This window comes from Eumetopias jubatus, unplaced genomic scaffold (genome assembly GCF_037043125.1).
Source record: "Eumetopias jubatus isolate StellerSeaLion01/CBP00866 unplaced genomic scaffold, mEumJub1_p1.0 scaffold_6, whole genome shotgun sequence".
Lineage (NCBI taxonomy): Eukaryota > Metazoa > Chordata > Mammalia > Carnivora > Otariidae > Eumetopias > Eumetopias jubatus.
The window spans coordinates 70,352,552-70,375,249 of NW_028274812.1; the positions used below are offsets into that span (position 1 = coordinate 70,352,552).

Below are 22,698 nucleotides of genomic sequence, written 5' to 3' on the forward strand. Positions count from 1 at the left end.
CACTATTATATGTGAGGGTGTTGACCTATTTTTACTGATTTTGAGGGGGTTCTCTGTGCCTCCTGGTTTTTGATGCCTGTTTCCTTCCCCAGATTAGTGAAGTTCTCCACTATAATTTGCTCCAATATTTTCTGCCCCTCTCTCCCCTTCTTCTGGCATCCGAATTATTCTAATATTGTTTCGCTTTATGGTTTCACGTATCTCTCGAATTCTCCCCTTGTGATCCAGTAGATGTGTATCTCTCTTTTTTCTCAGCTTCTTTTTCTCTATTATTTGGTGTTCTATATCTTTAATTCTCTCTTCTGCCTCATTTCCTTAGTAGTTAGAGCCTCCACTTTTTTGATTGCATCTCATTAATAGCCTTTTTGATTTCGACTTGGTTAGATATTAGTTGTTTATTTCTCCAGAAAGGGATTCTCCAGTGTCTTTTATGCTTTCTTCAAGCCCAGGTAGTATCTTTATAATTGTTTTTCCGAACTCCTGTTCTATCATCTTGCTATGTGCGTATTGATTAGGTCCCTGGCATTCAGTACTGCCTCTTGTTCTGTTTTTTGAGGTGAATTTTTCGTCTTATTCCGTCCAGTGAAGAATAGCTGAACAAGAGGACAAAATACTAAAATGGCAACAACGACCCCAGAGAAATATACTCTAAGGAAATCAGAAGAGACCTGAAACTGGGAGTGGGGGCGGGGGGGGGGGGGGGAGAGAAAAGGAAAAAAAGAATATGGCAGACAGGTGAGCAGAATAGAGCATACACTGTATTCCATGTGTATCTTGGTCTTTTTTTTTTTTTGAAAACTAGATCCCAAAATTGTAAAGAAAGAAAAACTTATATATGTACAAAAATAAAATTAAAGGCAATGTAAGGATGGAATGTAATTATGAATTTGGAAATTAAAAGACAAGGAAAAAACAAAAGAGAATAAAAAACCAACAACAACAAAATGGAAGGGATTAAACGGACATATGAAGAGAACAGAGCAGTACACTCTCTCCTGTGTGTATTTTGGTCATTTTGCTAGAAGAAACTACATCTCAAAATTGTATAAAAAGAAAAACTTATTTATACAGAAATAAAATTAAATACATTGAAAAATAGAATGTAATTGTAAAGATGAAAATAAAAAAGACTTTAACAAAACAAAACAAACAACAAAAAAGAAGAAAATAAAAAACAACATAAAAGAGAATATGATCAGACAAGTGAATAGAGCCATACACTACATTTTGGGTATATTTTGTTCTGTTAGAATCCCAAAATTTTAAAGAAAGAAAAACTTATATATATATGTGAAATAAGATTAAGTATAATGAAGGGTTAGAATGTAAAAAATGAAAATTAAAAAAGATTTTAAAAAGGAGTTGATATAATAAGAAATTGGTTGGAAAAGGAAAGAAAAAAAATTAAAGTTGAAAGACTAAGGAATCATGGAAAAAAAGCCACGAATTCTATGTGTATTCCCCTTGTGGTGGAGTTTTGCAGTTCTCACTGATCAGTAAAGTTGGTCTTGGCTGGATGTTCTTGCTGATTTTCTGGGGGAGGGTCCTGTTGGGATTGATTTTCAAGTGCATTTGCCCCAGGTGGAATTGTATCACCCTTGCCAGGGGGCCTGGCTAAGCAGTGCTCAGGTTTGCTCTCCGTGGCTTTTGTTCCTTGAAGGCTTTCCACGCAGCTTTAGAGGATAAGAATGAAAATGGCTCCTTCCAATCTCTGCCCTGGAGCCGAGAACTCTGGGCCCCACTCCTTAATGTGCCCTCAGAGTAAAGTGTCAATCACTCCTGTGTCCCTGGTCTCCTTCCCACTCTGTGCTCTCCTGGCCTGTGACTCAGCATTTCTGTCTCAGGCATATGACCCTGTTTTGAGTCTCCAAAGCCTGTAGACAACTGGAGCATGCTCCCCCACCACTCCTCCCTGGGGGAGGAATGGGGGGTTTTGCCGGTTCTGCCACTTGTTGGGCCCCTGCTAGGAAAACAGTAGCCTGACTGTGTCGCAGTTTGTGGTGTATGGCAACCCCAAGCTGACAGCCCACTCCTGAGCTCACTCTTTGAAGCCGGCTTCACCGCTCCAATACCTGGGAACTCTGCCTCACTCAAGCATCCCCAGTCTTCCTTTGACCCCAGGGATCCTAAGATCGCACTGTCTCAGCGAGGGTTCCATCCCCCGCTTAGCCATCTGAACGATGTCTCTCACTGGAGCAGATTTCTAAAAGTTCCAGTTTTGTGCTCTGCTGCTCTGTCACTTGCTGGTAGCTGGGTGATGGAATCTCCTTCCCCCTGGGGTCTCTCTTCCCATATATCGCCTCAGACTCACTTCTCTGCCCCTCCTACCTTGCAGAAAGTGGTTGCTTTTCTCCTTGTAGGGTTGCAGCTATTCTTTTCTTTGATTTCTGGTTGAGTTCTCAGGTGTTGGGAATCATTTGATACCTGTCTAGCTGAATTTCTGGGACCAGTTGAAATTAAGGTTTCCTACTCCTCAGCCATCTTGTACTCCTCCACAATTGTGCAATTTTTATAATAAGAAGATTCTTAGAGGTGAGTTTATAATGTGTATTAAGAATCTTTTGATTGCAAGTAACTGAAGTCCAACTTAACGTAACTGAGGAAAAAAAGAACTTGATTGGCATAAGTAATTGTTTCAGCTTGGCCTGCTTCAGGTTGGATCTGGGGCCTCACAGGATACTGGCCAGGCTCTGTCATTCTCTTTCTTTGCTTGTTTGTTTGGTCTCGTTCTTCATGAAGACTCTTTCACATGAGAGGCAAGTTGCATTGTAGTGTAAGCAGAAAGAGAACTTTTTCTTCCGACATCCTTTTGTCAATCCCAGGGAAGACTCCAAAGGGCCTTGCCTGAGTTACATACTTATGGAAGAATGACAGTGGAGGCCAGGCACTCATTGGTAGTACTATAGCTTGGTGTGTAAGAGGAGTAGTGCTCCTAAGGAGGGGATGGTAATAGCTCTACCTTGTTAAGTATGCTACGTTTGAGGGCGTGCCCACTGTACTGCACTGACAGGTATAATTGGTACCCTTCTTTCCAGAAAGTTTGAACCTATGCACAAGTCTACCAACCATATTTAAAGAATTTGTACACTGTCTTAAACACTGGGTTTTGAAAATTGAATATTTTCTAATTTGATGAGAGAAGGAATTCTTTTCTATTTTATAGGACAGTATAGCTTAGTAGTTAAGAGCTCTGACTCTAACTGTTGGTGCCTATTGGCTGCATCAGTTAGTATATGAGAGATTTAAATAATTTATTCAGTAGTGAAGGGAGGCTAAAGACAGTACTTAGATTTTGGTGCTGTTGTGAAGATAAATTTGGATAGTTTATAAAGTGCTGATACTAGTGTCTGACAGAGTAAATAAATGTTTACTTTTTTTCCATTTATGTGAATTGTTAATGAGGTTTAACATTTTGTTACTTCCTTATGATTTACTCTATTTCTTCTGTGAGTTGCTGGTTCAGATCCCTTATATGTTTTTCTGTTGGGTGTTCATCTTTTTCTTACTGATTTATAAGAAATTTTTGTCTATTAGGGTATTCCTTTGTGATACATATTTTGAAAAAATGTATTTTACTTTTTTGATGTTTTTTGTGGCACAAATTTAAATTTATATAGGAATTTCGGTAAAATTATGAACATTTTAGTTTTTAATATTTGGCTTTTGTGTCATTTTAAAAAATTTTTACTTATTTTTCTTCCTTTTGTTCATATTTTTACTTTAGAATTATTATAATACTCACCTGTATTTCCTTCTAGTATTTCTGTGGTTTTATTTGTATATTTAAATATTTGATCTACCTGAAATACATTTTGATAAAAGGAGTGGATAAGGGTATGATTTTATTTATTTCCAACTGTCTAAACTGTTGCCTCAACACCATTCTGCTAATCTATTTTTCCTTTTTAATTGGATATATAATTTTTATTGTATAGTGGATTTCCTTATATATCATTGTTTCTTTCTTGATTTGTTTTCTCATTCTATTGGTATTTTGGTCTTTCAGTGGTAGTTTTAGATTGATTTTAATACTTTGAGTTAAGCATACAGTTTAATGTTTGGCAGTCCAAGTGCATCCAGTTTCCTGGCTATTCTGAGGTTTGCCACTTGCTCTCTTTAGCTTTTGGGTGAATAGGCTATTTGATTAAGAAGTTAGGTTATACTTCATGTGCAAATCTATACAACAGTAAGCTTATACTTTGCAGAGTAATCTCTGGTAGGCTTGCCTTCAGACCATTCATCTTTCTCTTTGCTGTTTTTGGTTGTATGTTTTTTTTTTTTTTTAAAGATTTTATGTATTTATTTGACAGAGAGTGAGAACAAGAACACAGGAAGGGGGAGTGGGAGAGGGAGAAGTAGGCCACCCACCGAGCAGGAGCCTGATGTGGGGCTTTATTCCAGGACCCTGGGCTCATGACCTGTGCCTAAGGCAGATGTTTAACGACTGAGCCACTCAGGCACCCGTTGGTTGTATGGTTTATCTCTTTGCCACACATTCACTGCCTTTCTTTGAGGGAAAAAGGGACTCTACATCTTTATTATAACTTCTCACAACTGCAGGTCTCCTTTCTACAGAGATACTACTTACCTACATTTTTAAAATTTCTAACCTTTCTTCAATGTTGTATCTTTTTCATGAGCCAGATTGAATTATATGTGGCTAATAATTCTCTGGAATTTGTACGAGAATGATTTCTTGTCTTAAGGTGAAATTTGCTCCTCTTTCTGGTTTTTATCCGCTATTGGATAGGAAGTGGCTTGTGAATGTTTATTTAAATTCTCAGTGATAGGATGATCTTAATGAAAACCACATGCATAAAATATGTATTTGTTTAACAGAGGGAATATCACTTTTCAAGTGTTTTGAATGCTTGTGGCCCCTATCCCATGTGCTTTGTTTTTATTTACCAGCTAGACATTGGAGTATGCAAACCAGAAGATGGAAGACTGATGGGAGAATAGGCTGCTTGAATTAGTCACTTCTGAGATATAGTTTGTGGTGATGAGAAGGTTCAGGATGTGATCTTAGGGAGGTTGAGAGGTTGAGAGGTTGAGGTCGTGTGAAGAAGGGCAGTGGAAGTAAGATCAAGGAAAATGATTAGGTGGTTCCTAGTGAGTGATGGTAGGAATCCAGATTGAGAGGATGATTATGAACCAGGTAGTAAAGATTAGAAAGGAAGATAGAAGGTCGTATAGTTGGATGTAGTGGCAGAGACCGAGCAGAGTAAATAGAGTCACAAAACAAAGAGTACTGTGTACTCTGTGGGGCTGTAGTAAAATGTCATTTTGTAATAAAATGACACGTATATATACATAAACATTTGGAACATATATGGGTGTGTGTCCCCAGTGGTTGACACAGCCACTATGTAAGGTTGGAAGCGTTGTGCACTGCCTGTCTCCAGTGTGCTCCATTCTCGTTATAGTTCGTGTGACTGGCACCCTTGGAGTTGCGCTGTTTGTAAACTGCACAGTCAGTGTGGCAGCTCTGCTAGTGAGTTCACGGGAACAGCAAGAACATTTTTGTTTTTGTTACTTCATTTAAGATACAGTTTTTCAGCATTATAATCAGTAAAATGAAAGGAAGAAAAACGCTTTAAGTTAAAGCATTTGCCACAGCTTAGCATAGTTTATCATTGAACTACTATTTTTTGAATGCCTTTCATGTTCAAATTGCTATGCCAAGAGTGCAGAGGGGTGAAAAAAAGGCCTCACCTTTGAGACTTTTTACTTCATTTAGTAGGGGTGGAGAAAAATTGGTAGTGATGGAGGAGACCTTCAAATGAAACAGTACTTTGACGATTGGTATTTTAAAAGTCCAGTGGTGGTTTAGAGGAGAAATAAATTAAATCTAGTTAGTTTGGAATGAAAGATGTTTTATAGAGAAATTGGCATTAGATACGGAAAGATTTCTTTAGAAAGAGATTTTTGTTGGACACGGCCTGAGGGCATTCCAGGTAGGAAATAATGCTTAAAAATTAGATGTTTAACCATCTGCAGATTTAACTGAGCAGTACTATTTATCTTCACCCCAAACTTGGACAAATGAAAGCTGCATAATAGACTCTTGCTAAGTTTTAAAATAGCAATATGATTCATGATGTCAATTTACTTGGGCCAGAATTATAGTTGCCATATCTGTTTTTCCAGTTAGTTAATTAAAACAGTCCTCTGTAGTTTCCTGTTTCTTCTACATTTTCATTTGCAAATTGTTTTTGTAAAATTCCAAATCCAAGAATAACTCAAACTACCTAATTGTCTGGCTGTCAGATGTGAGCATTGAAGCTTTTGTTTTGCTCTCTAAATTATGTTCTTTGACCCACAAAATGTGGAAAATAGGAGTTTAGAAATGTGGCATTAATTCATTTGAAACAATCAGTGAAACTCAGTTGATTTTATATTGAGGCTAAGAGGAGAATATAACAGTTAATCACCAAAGTTAATAGGAAGAATCTTGGGAAAATGACATGTCTTTTCAACTGTTAATGTTTTTGTAAAGGAATATGCATACTCATTTTTAAAATTTTAGAAAGTCTGTACATCATAAAGTAGAAAAATTCAACTGTCAAGAAGAGGTTACATTTTAACATTTTGTTGTATTTTCTTTCAGTCATTTTGTTGTGCCTATAGTTACAGAATGTATATAATCAATATGCTGTGTATCTGGGGTTCCATCATTTTCCTTCATTCTGAGGAACTGATTTTAGAATTTTTTAAAAATTTAGTTTTATTTTTAAAAATTGAAATATGATTCATGTACTATAAAATTCATCCTTTTAAGCTGTATAATTTGGTAGTCTTTAATATATCACAAGATTGTACAGCCATTACTGCTATCTAATTCCAGAACATTTCATCACCAGGGTGGACTATGATAATTAGAATCAAGTGGGAGATGAGCTTTTGAGCTTTGAGATGAGCTTTGAAGGTCTACACGTTTCCAGAGAACAATTAATTACTTCCTCTCATTAAAACCCTTCAGTGGTTCCCCACTGCCCATATCATGAAACCCAAACTACTAAACATAATATTCTTTTTATCTGGGCCATGCTTATATCTTTAGCATTGTCTTTGATTGTGAACCCTTAAACCATAAGCTCCATCTGTACTGAGTTTTGGACAGTTTACTCAAAACCACCATTTTTCATGCCTTTGTAATACTGTTTGGCTCATTTACTGTCCTGCTAGGAGATATCCACTTGTATCTTTCAGGATTTGACTAATAGGTCACAATGTCTTATTATCAAATCTTTCTCTTATTCTTCAATTAGAAATAACTACTTGTTAAGCTTATACCATATGTCCTTATTTGGCTGAAATAGTGTAGGTTTACATCTGTTGTCTTGTGTAGTTATTAATAGGAATCTGTTTCATTCTCAGAAGTATTCTGATACAGACAGTAAGCTGCATGGTCACTCTATATAGCCATCTATCATTAAAACTAGAACTCTTCATTGGACCCAGCTACTTATGTATTTTCTTCTCTTCCTGGGACTCTCCTTTGAAGGTAGGGATTGTATGCTTAATTCTGCAGCATTTAGGGCTGTGTCTAATACATAGTTTGGGCTCAGGAAATATTGGATGGATAGGTAGAAGGGTGGATACCTGAGGACTTCAGAAAAAGAAAATGGAATATAGAAAAGTTAAACATGCAGGATTTTTTTTTTTTGTATTTTTTTCTTTCTTTTTTTTTTAAGATTTTATTTAATTTATTTGACAGAGAGAGAGAGAGACACAGTGAGAGAGGGAACACAAGCATGCGGAGTGGGAGAGGGAGAAGCAGGCTTCCTGCTGAGCTGGGAGCCCAGTGAGGGGCTCGATCCCAGGACCGTGGGATCATGACCTGAGCTGAGGGCAGACACTTAACGACTGAGCCACCCAGGTGCCCCTTTTGTTTCTTTTTTTAAAAAAATTTTTTATTAACATATAATGTATTATTTGTTTCAGGGGTACAGGTCTATGATTCATCAGTCTTACACAATTCACAGCGCTCACTATAGTACATACCGTCCTCAGTGTTCATCACCCAGCCACCCCATCCCTCCCACCCCCCTCCACTCCAGCAACCCTCTGTTTCCTGAGATTGAGAGTCTCTTATGGTTTGAGATTAAGAGATTCTTATTAAGAGTTCCTCTCTGGTTTCATCTTGTTTCAGTTTTCACTCCCTTCCCCTATGATCCTCTGTCTTATTTCTCAAATTCCTCATATTAGTGAGATCATATGATACTTATCTTTCTCTGATTGACTTATTTTGCTTAGCATAATACCCTCTAGTTCCAGCCATGTCGTTGCAAATGGCAAGATTTCATTTTTTTTTTGATGGCTGTGTAATATTCCATTGTATATATATACCACATTGTCCTTATCCATTTATCTGTTGGACAGGCTCTAGGCTCTTTCCATAGTTTGGCTATTATGGACATTTCTGTTATAAACATTGGGGTGCATGTGCCCCTTCGGATCACTACATTTGTATCTTTGGGGTAAATACCCAGTAGTGCAATTGCTGTGTCATAGGGTAGCTCTATTTTCAACTTTTTGAGGAACCTCCATACTGTTTTCCAGAGTGGCTGCACCAGCTTGCATTCCCACTAACAGTGGAAAAGGGTTCCCCTTCTCTGCATCCTTTCAACATCTGTCATTTCCTGACTTGTTAATTTTTGCCATTCTGACTGGTGTGAGGTGGTATCTCATTGAGGTTTTGATTTGGATTTCCCTGATGCCGAGCGATGTCGAGCACTTTTTCATGTATCTGATGGCCATTTGGATGTCTTTGCAGAAATGTTTGTTCATGTCTTCTGCCCATTTCTTGGATTATTTGTTTTTTGGGTGTTGAGTTTGATAAATTCTTTATAGATTTTGGACTAGCCCTTTATCTGATATGTCATTTGCAAATATCTTCTCCCATTTGGTCGGGTGTCTTTTGGTTTTGTTGACTGTTTCCTTTGCTGTGCAAAAGCTTTTTATCTTGATGAAGCCCCAATGGTTCATTTTTGCCCTTGCTTCCCTTGCCTTTGGCGATGTTTCTAGGAAGAAGTTGCTGCGGCTGAGGTCAAAGAGGTTGCTGCCTGTGTTCTTCTCAAGGATTTTGACGGATTCCTGTCTCACATTTAGGTCTTTCATCCATTTTGAGTCTATTTTGTGTGTGAAAGAAATGGTTCAGTTTCATTCGTCTACATGTGGCTGTCCAATTTTCCCAACACCATTTGTTTAAGAGACTTTTTCCATTGGACATTCTTTCCTGCTTTATTGAAGATTAGTTGACCATGGAGTTGAGGGTCTAGTTCTGGGCTCTCTATTCTGTTCCATTGATCTGTCTGTTTTTGGGCCAGTACCATACTGTCTTGATGATTACAGCTTTGTAATAGGGCTCAAATTCCGGAATTGTGATGCCACCAGTTTTGCTCTTCTTTTTCAACATTCCTCTGGCTATTCGGGGTCTTTCCTGGTTCCATACAAATTTTAGGATTATTTGTTCCGTTTCTTTGAAAAAGGTTGATGGTATTTTGATAGGGATTGCATTAAATGTGTAGATCGCTCTAGGTAGCATAGACATTTTAACAATATTTCTTCTTCCAATCCATGAGCATGGAACGTTTTTCCATTTCTTTGTGTCTTCCTCCATTTCTTTAATGAGTGTTCTGTAGTTTTCTGAATACAGATCCTTTGCATCTTTAGTTAGATTTATTCCTAGATATCTTATGGTTTTGGATGCAATTGTAAATGGGATCGATTCCTTAATTTCTCTTCGTTCTATCTCATTGTTAGTGTATAGAAATGCAAGTGATTTCTGTGCATTGATTTTATGTCCTGCCACTTTGCTGATTTCCTGTATGAGTTCTAGCAGTTTTGGGATGAAGTCTTTTGGGTTTTCCACATAGAATATCGTGTCATTGGGAAAGAGTGAGGGTTTGACTTCTTCTCTGCCGATTCGGATGCCTTTTCTTTCTTTCTTTCTTTCTTTTTTTTTTTTTTAAAGATTTTATTTATTTATTTGAGAGAGAGAGAGAATGAGAGAGAGAAAGCATGAGAGGGAAGAGGGTCAGAGGGAGAAGCAGACTCCCTGCTGAGCAGGAAGCCCGATGTGGGACTCGATCCCGGGACTCCAGGATCATGACCTGAGCCGAAGGCAGTCGCTTAACCAACTGAGCCACCCAGGCGCCTGAGGATGCCTTTTATTTCTTTTTGCTGTGTGATTGCTGAGGCTAGGACTTCTAGTACTATGTTGAACAGCAGTGGTGATAGTGGACATTCCAGCCGTGTTCCTGACTGTAGGGGAAAAGCTCTCAGTTTTTCCCCTTTGAGGATGATATTCACTGTGGGCTTTTCATAGATGGCTTTTATGATATTGAGGTATGTACCCTCTATCCCTACACTGTGAAGAGTTTTAATCAAGAAAGGATGCTGTACTTTGTCAAATGCTTTTTCTGCATCTATTGAGGGGATTATATGTTCTTGTTCTTTCTTTTATTAATGTATTGTATCACACTGATTGATTTGTAGATGTTGAACCAACCCTGCAGCCCACGAATAAATCCCACTTGGTCATGGTGAATAATCCTTTTAATGTACTGTTGGATCCTTCTGGCTAGTATTTTGGTGAGAATTTTTGTATCCATGTTCATCGGGGATATTGGTTTGTAGTTCTCCTTTTTGATGGGGTCTTTGGTTTTGGGATCAAGGTAATGCTGGCTTCATAAAATGAGTTTGGAAGTTTTCCTTCCATTTCTATGTTTGGGAACAGCTTCAGAAGAATAGGTATTAATTCTTCTTTAAATGTTTGGTACAATTCCCCTGGGAAGCTGTATGGCCCTGGGTTCTTGTTTTTTGGGATATTTTTGATTACTGCTTCAATTTCCTTAGTGTTTATGGGTCTGTTCAGGTTTTCTGTTTCTTCCTGTTTCAGTTTGGTAGTTTATGCATCTCTAGGAATGCATCCATTTCTTCCAGGTTATCTAATTTGCTGCCATATAGTTGCTCATAATATGTTCTTATAATTGTTTGCATTTCTTTGGTGTTGGTTGTGCTCTCTCCTCTTTCATTCATGATTTTATTAATTTGGGTCCATTCTCTTTTCTTTCTGATAAGGCTTTCCAGGGGTTTATCAATCTTATTAATTCTTTCAAAGAACTAGCTCCTAGTTTCATTGATCTGTTCTACTGTTCTTTTGGTTTCTATTTCATTGATTTCTGCTCCAATCTTTATTATTTCTCTTCTCCTGGTGGGTTTAGGCTTTATTTGCTGTTCCTTCTTCAGGTCCTTTAGGTGTAGGGTTAGCTTGTATATTTGAGACCTTTCTTGTTTCTTGAGAAAGGCTGGTATTGCTATATACTTTCCTCTTAGGGACCGCCTTTGCAACATTCCAAAGATTTTGAACAGTTGTGTTTTCATTTTAATTTGTTTCCATGAATTTTTTAAATTCTTTAATTTCCTGGTTGACCCATTCATTCTTTAGTAGGATGCTCCTTAGCCCTCATGTATTTGAGTTCTTTGACTTTCCTCTTGTGATTGAGTTCTGGTTTCAAAGCATTGTGTTCCGAAAATATGTAGGGATTGATCCCAGTCTTTTGGTACCAGTGGAGACCTGATTTGTGACCCAGGATGTGATCTGCTCTGGAGAATGTTCCATGGGCAGTAGAGAAGAATGTGTATTCTGTTGCTTTGGGATGGAATTTTCTGAATATATCTGTGAAAACACATCGGTCCAATTTGTCATTTAAAGCTTTTATTTCCTTGTAGATCTTTTGCTTAGATGATCTGTGCATTTCATTGAGGGGGGGTGTTAAAGTCCCCTATTATTACTGTATTATTATTGATGTGTTTCTTTGATTTTGTTATTAATTTGGTTATATAATTGGCTGCTCCCATCTTAGGGGCATATAAATATTTACAATTGTTAGAGCTTCTTATTGGATAGACCCTTTAAGTATGTTGTAGTGTCCTTCCTCTTCTCTTATTATAGTCTTGGTTTGAAATCTAATTTGTCTGATATAAGGATTGCCACCCCAGCTTTCTTTTGATGCCCGTTCGCATGGTAGATGGTTTTCCACCCCCTCACTTTAAATCTTCAGGTGTCTTTGGGTCTAAAATGAGTCTCTTGCAGACAGCATATCGATGGGTCTTGTTTTTTTATCCCATCTGATAGCCTGTGTCTTTTGATTGGGGCATTTAGCCCATTTACATTCAGTGTAACTATTGAAAGATATGAATTTAGTGCCATTGTATTGCCTGTAAGGTGATATTGTATACTGTATATTGTCTCTGTTCCTTTCTGGTCTATGTTACTTTTAGGCTCTTTCTTTGCTTAGAGGACCCCTTTCAATATTTCTTGTGGGGCTGGTTTGGTGTTCACAAATTCTTTTAGTTTTTGTTTGTCCTGGAAGCTTTTTATCTCTCTCTATTTTCAGTGACATCCTAGCTGGATGTAGTGGTCTTGGATGCATATTTTTCTCATTTAGTGCTCTGAATATATCATGCCAGTACTTTCTTGCTTGCCAACTCTCTGTGGATAGGTCTGCTGCCAATCTAATATTTCTACCGTTGGAGGTTACAGACCTCTTGTCCTGAGCTGCTTTCAGGATTTTGTCTTTGTCTCTGAGACTTGTGAGTTTTACTATTAGATGTTGAGGTGTTGACCTATTTTTATTGATTTTGAGGGGGGTTCTCTGTGCCTCCTGGATTTTGATGCCTGTTTCCTTCCCCAAATTACGAAAGTCCTCTGCTATAATTTGCTCCAATATATCTTCTGCTCCTCTCTTTCTTTCTTCTTCTTCTGGCATCCGAATTATTCTAAAATTGTTTCGTTTTATGGTTTCACCTATCTCTTGAATTCTCCCCTTGTGGTCCAGTAGTTTTGTATCTCTCTTTTTCTCAGCTTTATTGTCCATCATTTGATCTTCTATATCACTCATTCTCTCTTTTGCCTCATTTATCCTAGCAGTTAGAGCCTCCACATTTTTGATTGCATCTCATTAATAGCCTTTTTGATTTCAACTTGGTTAGATATTAGTTGTTTTATTTCTCCAGAAAGGAATTCTCCAGTGTGTTTTATGTTTTCTTCAAGCCTAGGTAGTATCTTTATAATCGTTATTCTGAACTCCTGTTCTGACATCTTACTAATGTCTGAATTGATTAGATTAGGTCCCTGGCATTCAATAGTGCCTCTTGTTCTTTTTTTTGTGGTGAGTTTTTCTGTCTTGTCATTTTGTCCAGAGTAGAATAGATGAATGAGAGAACAAAATGCTAAAAGGGTGAAAACGACCCCACCAAAATATACACTAAACAAATCAGAAGATTACTGTCCTTTGTTGTTGGATGTCTAGTGCTTTGAAAATTATTGCTTCCTCTATTTTGTCCACATTTGGTTGTTTCAGGCAGGATGGTAAGTCTTAATTCCTGATTCTCCAGTTTGGTTAGAAGAGGGAATCTGGTTTTCCTTCCTAACTGGATTTTATTAAATTTTTTTTTTAATTCATAATTTTGGTAAAACCACATAACATAAAATTTACTATCTTAACTGTTTTTAAGGATACAGTTCAGTTGTGTTAACTATATGCGCATTTTTGTGCAACAGTTCTCCAGAACATTATCTTGTAAAACTGCAACTCTGTACCCATTAAATAGCTTCTCATTACCTGTATGCCTGTGAGAATCATCATTCTTCTTTTTATTTCTGTGATTTTAACTACTTTAGATACCTCAATTAAGTGAAGTCATATAGGATTTGCCTTTTTGGTGACTGGCTTATTTTACTTAGCATAGTGTCTTCAAGGTTTATTCGTGTTGCAGCATGTGATAAATTTCTTTTCAAGGCTGAATAACATTCTGCTACATCTGTATACCACATTTATTTATTCTTTCATCTGTTGATGGATATTTGGGCTGCTCCCACCTGTTAGCTGTTGGAATAATGATGTTATAAGCATGGGTGTGCAAATACCTCTTCAAAACCCTGCTTTCAGTTCTTTGGGATATATACCCAGAGGTGAGATTGCTGGATCCTATGGAGGTGCTATTTTTAATTTTTTGAGGGAACTGTCATACTGCTCTTCATAGTGGTACCATTTTACAGTCCCAGCAACAGTACAGAAGAGTTCCAATTTTCTTAACTAAGTTTTAAGCTGAGGTCTTTTATGTTTATCTACTTTTCTGTAACCTAGGGTAATGATGACAGCTCTGGGGAAGAGGGACATTGTGGTGGGAAGGTCATTTGGGAAGAGCTCAGCCTAGTTTATTGGATCTTTTGTTAGAATCACTGGGTTCTGTTCTTTTTAAAAAGCTTTTAGCAAATGTTTTCTTCAGCTAATTGGGAGCCATATATCATTCCAGTAATGCTCAGATTATTTCTTCAATTCATTGTGGAATCCAGGAGTATCTTTAGGCACAGAGTATTGTGCTATTTTTATTACTCCAATCAGAAGAGAGAAAAAAAGAAGAGAAGAATAACTGCTGAGTTTGTTTCTATCTATATTTGAGTGTAATAGCAACAATTATCAAGAATTTGTCAGTTGACAAGTAGGGCTTCTGGGGATTTAGTGGGCTTGGGGCTGAATCCTGCTGTGCCTTTTTGTTTTATCACAGTCTTGATAGTTTTCAGTTTTTAATTGTTACTTGTATATTTATTTTTACTTGTTTTGCTTGCTGATAATAAGTTTTCCTTTTTGCTATTTTTTAATGTTCAAAGAAATACACGTTTTTGCTCATTTCATCAGGTAATTTGGGAGAAAAATTCTGTGATGTCTGTTATATGAACTTGGAAGTTCACTTAATTTCTATCCACACATTTTTGACAATGAATTGAAACCTGTTTTTGGTGCCATCTTGATGGTTCATAAAATTCTCAGATACAAGTATTTAAGTAAAAATATTTAGTAAACAGTTTAAGATAATAAAGTGATTCAGTTTATGCCATGTGTTGGGTTCAGGATGATAACCATAAATGTCTGCAGGTTAACAAATACATATTTGGGAAAGTAATTAATTAATTATAGTTCTTAACAAAGTATATCTGTCCTACATCAGTGTGTTCTTTGTAATTTTAGATGGTTTTTTTGTGGATTTTCTGTCATGAAATTACATAAGAAAAACCCTGTGTAGTTTCCTGGGAAGAATATGAGGAAAGAAAAATAATTTTAGGTCAAAATGTATTATTAAGAATTAAAATTTTATGAAATACTGCATTATGTACCTATAATCTTTCTTTAAAAAGATTTATTTATTTTAGAGTGTGGGGGAGAGAGAGAAAGCGGGGAGAGGGACAGAGGGAGAGAATCTCCAAGCAGACTCCCCCCTGAGTGTGGAGCCATGAGATCATGACCTGAGCCAAAACCAAGAGTCAGGCACTCAAATGACTGAGCCACCTAGGCACCCCTATCTTTAAATAATTTTAAAATAATTCTAAGCAGAATTTAAGTTTTTTTTTTCTCCCACTTAATGGCTATGATATGTAATACATTCTCTTGTCCTGTTTGTTTGATCATAATAGAGGGACATGGGACCAAGAAAGACTTCATGGGTTGCATGGGGAATATTTTACAATAAGGGCACCATTTATACCTACAGATTTTGTGATGTGGTTGGCCTATAACAAAATTTAAAGCAATAATGATTTTTTTAAAAAAGATTTTATTAATTTGACAGAGAGAGACATAGCAAGAGAGGGAACACAGGCAGGGGGAGTGGGAGAGGGAGAAGCAGGCTTTCCGCCGAGCAGGGAGCCCGATGCGGGACTTGATCCCAGGATCCTGGGATCATGACCTGAGCCGAAGGCAGACCCTCAATGACTAAGTCACCCAGGTGCCACACAAAATTATTTAAAAAAATATTCTTCATATTTGGAATTTAAAATTTGTGGTTTCTTTATTCTGATAGTTGCTTAGGAACTCAAACATAAAACAAAATATAGCAATTCAAATAGAAAAACATAATGAGATATTGTCATATCATTTTACTTCAATACAGAGTAAATTGGTGACAGGGAATTTTGGGATGTTGACAGTCTATTGATTTGATCTGGGTATAAGTGTGTTCATTTTAATGTTTTATCAGGTTGTATATATATGGTTTATGTGCTTTCTTTGTGTGTGTTTTATTTAAATCAAATTGAAGAAATTGCCATTAAAGTATGAAGAAACTTAACCTTCTTTTCTCTTTCAAGGAAATGATTATTGACAGAGTAAATGGACAGGCTGTTCCTAGATATTTGATATATGACATAATTAAATTCAATGTAAGTACCTTTAATATAATTTATAAATAAAAATTGTCCCTGAGATAAAAGATACATTTTTACAAATAAAAAGTGTTACTGCCTTAGAGAAGTAGGAAAGAAAAACTGTGACTCTAGTTAACTCATTTGATACCTTAATAATAATTTTGCACATTCCTTTGTCTTTAGATTTTGTTAGATACTTGAAGTGAGTAAAGAAAGATAGTTTAACTGATAAAATAAGAATTTTTTTTTAAGATGGAAACTCTTGGTTTTAGTTTTCCTGTACATGATTAAAAAAAGGAGTCCACAGATTTTATTACTGTCACTTAAAAAAAAAAGAGAGAGAAGCTGATTATGGGTATTGAATATAACTTGGGGACACAAATATGTTATTCATGAGTACAGGCAGGAAACTTAAAATATAAAATTCTGTTATAAATAGATATAAAAATAGAAATTATATTTTCTATCCATTTCCTATAGTTTTAGACAAGCCAAGAATCTGCCTGTTCATGTTTAATTATAGTATCAATGTCTATTTAGGCAGTACAAGATGACTTCTGCAAATGTGAGAAACTCAGTAGTGTACATCTATGAAAAGGTATAATCATTCCTCTAGACATGTATTATTCAAATTGCATAGTCATTTAGTATTCAAACTAGACTGAAAGCAATTAAGAATTCTGGAGTTAAAAGTGTTTAAGTTTTAGGATTTTGAAGATTTATAACAAAATTTTTTAAAAGTTCCTTTTTGGGTATATATTTTAAATTACAGTATGGAGATTCAGGATTGCATTATTCTACTTTGAAGGCATTTTTTTCCTGGAAATTTTCAATGTACATATTTTATTTTCTGTTGGATTTATAGATTTCAAACAGTTTCCTATTTAAGAGACTCAAGGTCAGAAACCATCAAATTTTAATTTTGTCTGTTTGTGATTACTAAATGCCTCAGAAGTAATGCTTTCCAGACTTGACTTACTCTTATCATAGATTTTGGAATAATGTTCATTGGCCCATAATGAGACATAAAGGGTTGGGGTGGCATTGTTTTGTTGTGAATGTGGGAGTTTTGTCTCCTGTGCCTTTTGACACTGAGCTCTGCTTTAATATGTATTCTGTGCAGGTTCACTTCTTAGCCTGGGAACTTTGTCTTTGACAACAGCCTTCTAATTTAAGAAAATATGAAACATTTCAGCGTATACAAAAGTATAGTGAATAATATGAGGAATACACATGTACTAACCACCAGATTTGTTAAAGCTTAACATTGTGTCATTTTTACTCCACTTTCTTTTTAATAAGAAATAAATCCATTACAGATCCAGTAGAAGTTTCTCATGCACACCTCATTTATTCTATTTTTGACCCTCTTACCCAGAAGCAACTTCTATCCTGTATTTGATGTTTATTATTTCCATGAATGTTTTTAATAACCTTACTACCTATGTGTGTGTCCATAAAATATATGTGGTATTGTTGTGCAAGTTCGTAGCGTTATATAAATACCGTACTGTATTGTGGTGCCGAGCATTTACTCCACATTATTTTGTTGAGATTTATCTGTATTAATATAGATAGGTTTAGTTCATTCCCTTTAATTACTATTGAGTATTGCTTTGTATAAATATACAGAATTTGTCTTTTTTCCTTTTGATGAACATTTGAGTTTCCATATTTTGCTGTTACACTTTTTTTTTTTACTCAGTATTGATGCTGTTATACTACTTTTAAACAGTTTATATATTCTTGTGTGCATACATCAGAATTTCTCTAGGACAATTCTCATTCTTGGGTTGTAAGCACCTGAGGTGTTTTTAAAGGTACAGTTCCTCACCCCTACCTACATCATAGAGATTCTGACTGAATTGGCAACTTCAGGTGTGTTTGCTACATTGCTGAATTCCTCTCAGAAGTAGGTGTAACAACTTACTACAGTTGGTATTATCAGAGTTTAAAATTTTTGCTAATTGGTTATGTGTGAAATGGCATCTGATCTTGTTTTAATTTGCTTTTCCATTGTTACTAATGAAGTTAAGCCTGATTCATATGTTCATTTTTACTTGTTTGGATTTTTCTTTTGAGATTTAATTGTAAGTTCGAATAATTTTCTAATTTTTCTATTCGGTTGTCAATCTTCTTAATGTGTAGGAATTATCTTTTCTGCATTCTAATCCTTTTTTGGTTATATATGTGACAAACAATATCTTTTGCAAATTAGTATCTATTGATGCATGGGGGAGTTTTTCATTTTCATGAAATCAGACTTACTAGACCTTCTCAAAGTTTGTGCTTTTATGTCTTGTTTAGGAAATTCATCCATATTTTGCTGTAAAAATTATTAAGTTATGCTTTTACTAGGTCTGTAATTACTCAATAAGTATTTGTTGAGTGCCTATTGCCATATTTCATTGATTTTAAAGTCACATTTCCCTCCTATTTCTGATATTAGTATATATTTATCATTGAAAGCATCATATATTTAATTCTTTAATTTACTGAGCCTTTATGATTAGCCAGCTCATTTTGAATCACCAAATCAAGGTCATTATTAGAAAAAAATGATGTTTTGAAAAAATAGTTAAAATCTTTTTAGTTCCCTTAGTTTATTTTGTCCAGCAAGAATTTGTTCTAGGTGTTGGATATACACATGAATAAGACATAATTTCTTGCCTTCAGGGAATTCGTAATTCAGGACACTGGCCTCCAAAGAAGGCCATTTCAACAGTGGGATTTGGGAAGAAAGTAGAACTTTTGTTTATTTTTTATCTGTTTATTCAGTTTTTGTCTGTTTTATAACATACACAGTTGTATGCAACTCGTTAAAAATTAACATGCATAAATTGTAAGCATTTGTTAGGATATGTATTTAGATTGGGTACAAAATCAAAAGAAATTTGTGGACCATCGATCTTATGGATGAGAAATAAATGTAAAGAAATAATTATAATAGTATAATAACAGTAAAGGTATATTAAAGATACAGGAATATATGAAAGGTACTAGAGTGGTGAGAGTATTTCAGTTTAACCAGGGTGTAGCTGAGTCATGGAAGTGTGGATTTGCAGATAAAGTTACATGGATTAATTTTGAAGGGTAGAATCATGGAGGTCATGAGCATTAGAGGTTATTAGGGTACTTGATGTATGGTGGGATGTGGGACACAGCAAGAAATGTGAATAGATTGTTGAATAGGGGGCCAGGTGACTTGAATAAGACATTTTAGCTTAGTTCTGGATGTAATAGGGCACTATTGAAGGGTTTTAGTTAGGGTAATGATAGGATCACACTTTCATTGTTTTGAAAGATAACTCCAGTGGCAACATGGGTAGTATTTTGAAGTGAGAAAGAATTCAAAACCAGGAAGCCAGTTAGTTAATAGTTGTTGAGTTCTTTCTGTTGTCTGTATTCAGTGATTTAACCACCTGCCTAACAAATGCTTCCTTTCCTATAGGCAGCATAGATTTGAAGGTGAACTTGCTTTCAATTTTTTCTTGTTGTTTTGATTTGTGTATGTGTGTGTGTGTGTGTTTGTGTGTGTGTGTGTATACATACACACACTATATATATATATGTATATATGTTTTTTTAAGTGAAAAGTATTTAGGAGAGAATTTAGACTACTTAAGTATTTTTAGATAATTGTTAGACTATTTAAAAAAAAACGGACGGCTTCTTCCACATTAACTTTATAGGGGTCTGAATTCATCTAATCGGTCTAATAAATAAGCCTAATATTTTAGGTTTTTTAACCTTATTGATGATGTAGGTGACATGGAAAAGATTACACATGGACTTTGTGATTATTTACTGATGTTTCCTCAATACATACCTTTTATAAACAGTTGTATGCCTTGTGTAAAGGGAACATAAACTACCTCGTACCTAGGGCTTACTCTCTTTGTTTTGCTCCTTATTCTTTGCTGAGTATCAAAATTGTCATCCTTCCAATAGAAAAGGTCATCCTTAAGGCATATTTAATGTCCACAGCTTAAGCAAATGCTGTCACTTATTTGGAAACATTAGGTTGTGTAAATGTTAGTTGAGTAGTATAGATTAGAGAAAAGGAGGAAGAGGAAAAGGTGAGAAAAATTTATGGAAGGGTGTCCAATTGCAAAGTAAAGAAGAGGGGTACTTGATATGAGGTGATGCTACTAATCTGGACGGTTACTGTCACCCAGATGAAATGTTAGAAGCTGTATTATTATATGCCATTAAGATAGGGTAAGCCCCTACCTTCAATTTACAGAAAAAGTCTATGCACTTTTTACTTTATGGTTCGAATCATCTGTACCACATATATGTACCCTATTGTATATATACTGTATATGGAGAACTTTATCACTATAATTGAGTATATTATGGAGACTTTGTTCTATATTAGTTTTTAGAGTTGAGGATGTATTTGTCTAATAATTATCTTTTACTTATTGATGTCTGTAAAGCCTTAGCACTTTAAGCAACAAAAAACATTATAAGTGATTGTGTTGCTTATTCTGATGTGTTATTTGCTTATACTTTCCTGAATTATGTGGATTGTAGTTTTATACAGATTTTACTAATTCATATAATTTTACTAATTCAAATAATAAAATGATTAGTGAGTATATTAATACTTTAATTCAGATGTGAAAACTTCAGATCAACTTATATTAGAGAAGATTTATACCACTCTCCCATACTATTTTATGCACTTACAATTTTAAAATAAACAACCGTGTATGTGTTTAGGTGTGTTTAATTAGTGAAATCAGGACTGGCATATGTGGTTGTGCAGGCTGTGCACTGAACAACTCCAAAGGATGCTCTTTACATAGACTGCTATGTATACTGTGACAGCCTTAATAATTATGCTGATAAGATAGTTTTCAGTGTTGAAATTTAAATAATTGTCTCATTTAATTCAGGCACAGCCAGTTGGAGATTGTGATTTTAATATTCGTCTGCAGTGTATAGAAAGAGAAATAATAAGTCCTCGACATGAAAAAATGAAGACTGGGCTCATTGACAAAACACAGGAACCATTTAGTGTCAGAAATAAGCCATTTTTTGACATCTATACTTCAAGAAAGGTAAAATTTTCTAATTAGTACTTACAGTGTGTCATAATTCAGCTTGTGAGAGGAATATGAGTGACATTTTACTGCCCAGTTGTCTTGATTTTTTCAGAAATTATTTTAATTGAATATAGCACTATTCTGGGCAAACGTGCAATTCCCAAGTCTTCTCCAGAGTAAGATTCTCAGTGGTAGACACTTAAACTGGGTTACTTTCTTGTTTCTCATAATAGTTTTTGATTCACGATCTATGTTATGTTTTTTAAAAGGCTATCAACCGTAAAGAATGGTATAGTGTGAAAATCACCTGTTATGCCTTCAGAAGGTCACCAGTGGTTGGTGCATACTCAAATTTAAAAAATTCAATTGCATACACACATATATTGAGAGTTTTATTTCTTCCTGTTGTTTTGGTACTTAAAATGCTCATACTGAATCTTTCTGGTTTGTTGTTTTTTTCACTTAATATTTCCAGGTCAGTGCTTAGAGGTTTGCCACATTATTTTTTAACCGCTATATAGTATTTGACAGTAAAGATGCCCATGAAATTATTATGTTTTGGAGAAGAGTGGCTATGAGAGAATCATATAAGAAGTATAGCAACACATGCAATTACGTGTTTTAAACGATGTTCTAGTATAATCCCACATGCTAGATGATGTAGATTTTTGTTGTATCTTACCTGCTTCCGCTCATATCCACTCAGTTTGGTATTGACCCTTGGATATAATAGTATCAGTAATCCCAGCACTGCCAGTGCCTGTCTTCTTTCCTGTCATGGTAGACAAAGCTATCATTCTAGTCTTACTGATATTTTGCATAACACCTACTTGGCATGGAACTGATAGTTGACCTCTGCTGCCATTATCTTCCCATAGTTCAGGGCTTGCCTTTTGTGTCTGTTGTGGCAGCAGGGATGTTATCAGGGTATCTACTTCTGTGCCCTGCCCAGTCTGTAGGGGAAGAATAAGGTTGACTAACAATTAACGTGGGCCATGTCATTGGTGAAAATTTGCTAACTGGAGCAATGTACTCTTACAGAAATACTTTTGAAATTATAAGTCAGTGTAAAAGTTGGGCAGAAGCCACATGGTTTCAGTTTGCATTCAGTTAAAAAAACAAACAACTTGACAGCTTATGCTGTCATAATTCAAATTCAGCATTTAAGAAAATTTGTCTTAGATCATATATTTCTTGAGTCAGAATCTGTGCTACTTAGAAATATTTGCAATGGATGACTATTAGAACTGTTCTTTAGGGATAAGAAGTTGGGTTGAACCATTTTTCAGGTAGTTTTTCACTAGAAAAACCTGTTTTTTTTCTTTATTATTAGCTTACATAAGCCCTTTAAAAAAAAATCATAGGATATTCTCTTTTTAAAGGAATTCTAGTTGGAATTTTAATTATAACTCCCTCCCCTCCATTTTCTAG

General features: G+C 35.6%; 1 protein-coding gene across 2 annotated transcripts in view; it reads left to right on the forward strand.

Annotated features, from left to right (window-relative positions):
* Nucleotides 1–22,698, forward strand: part of RNGTT (RNA guanylyltransferase and 5'-phosphatase) — a 317,096-nt gene that overhangs the window by 92,497 nt on the left and 201,901 nt on the right. Inside the window, exons 10-11 of one of the 2 annotated variants that reach the window (XM_028108105.2) lie at nucleotides 16,157–16,228; nucleotides 21,118–21,282. The exons of the other annotated variant lie outside the window; for it this stretch is intronic. Coding sequence (XP_027963906.1) covers nucleotides 16,157–16,228; nucleotides 21,118–21,282 — 237 coding nt within the window. The remainder of the gene's footprint in view (nucleotides 1–16,156; nucleotides 16,229–21,117; nucleotides 21,283–22,698) is intronic. 2 annotated transcript variants of the gene reach the window in all.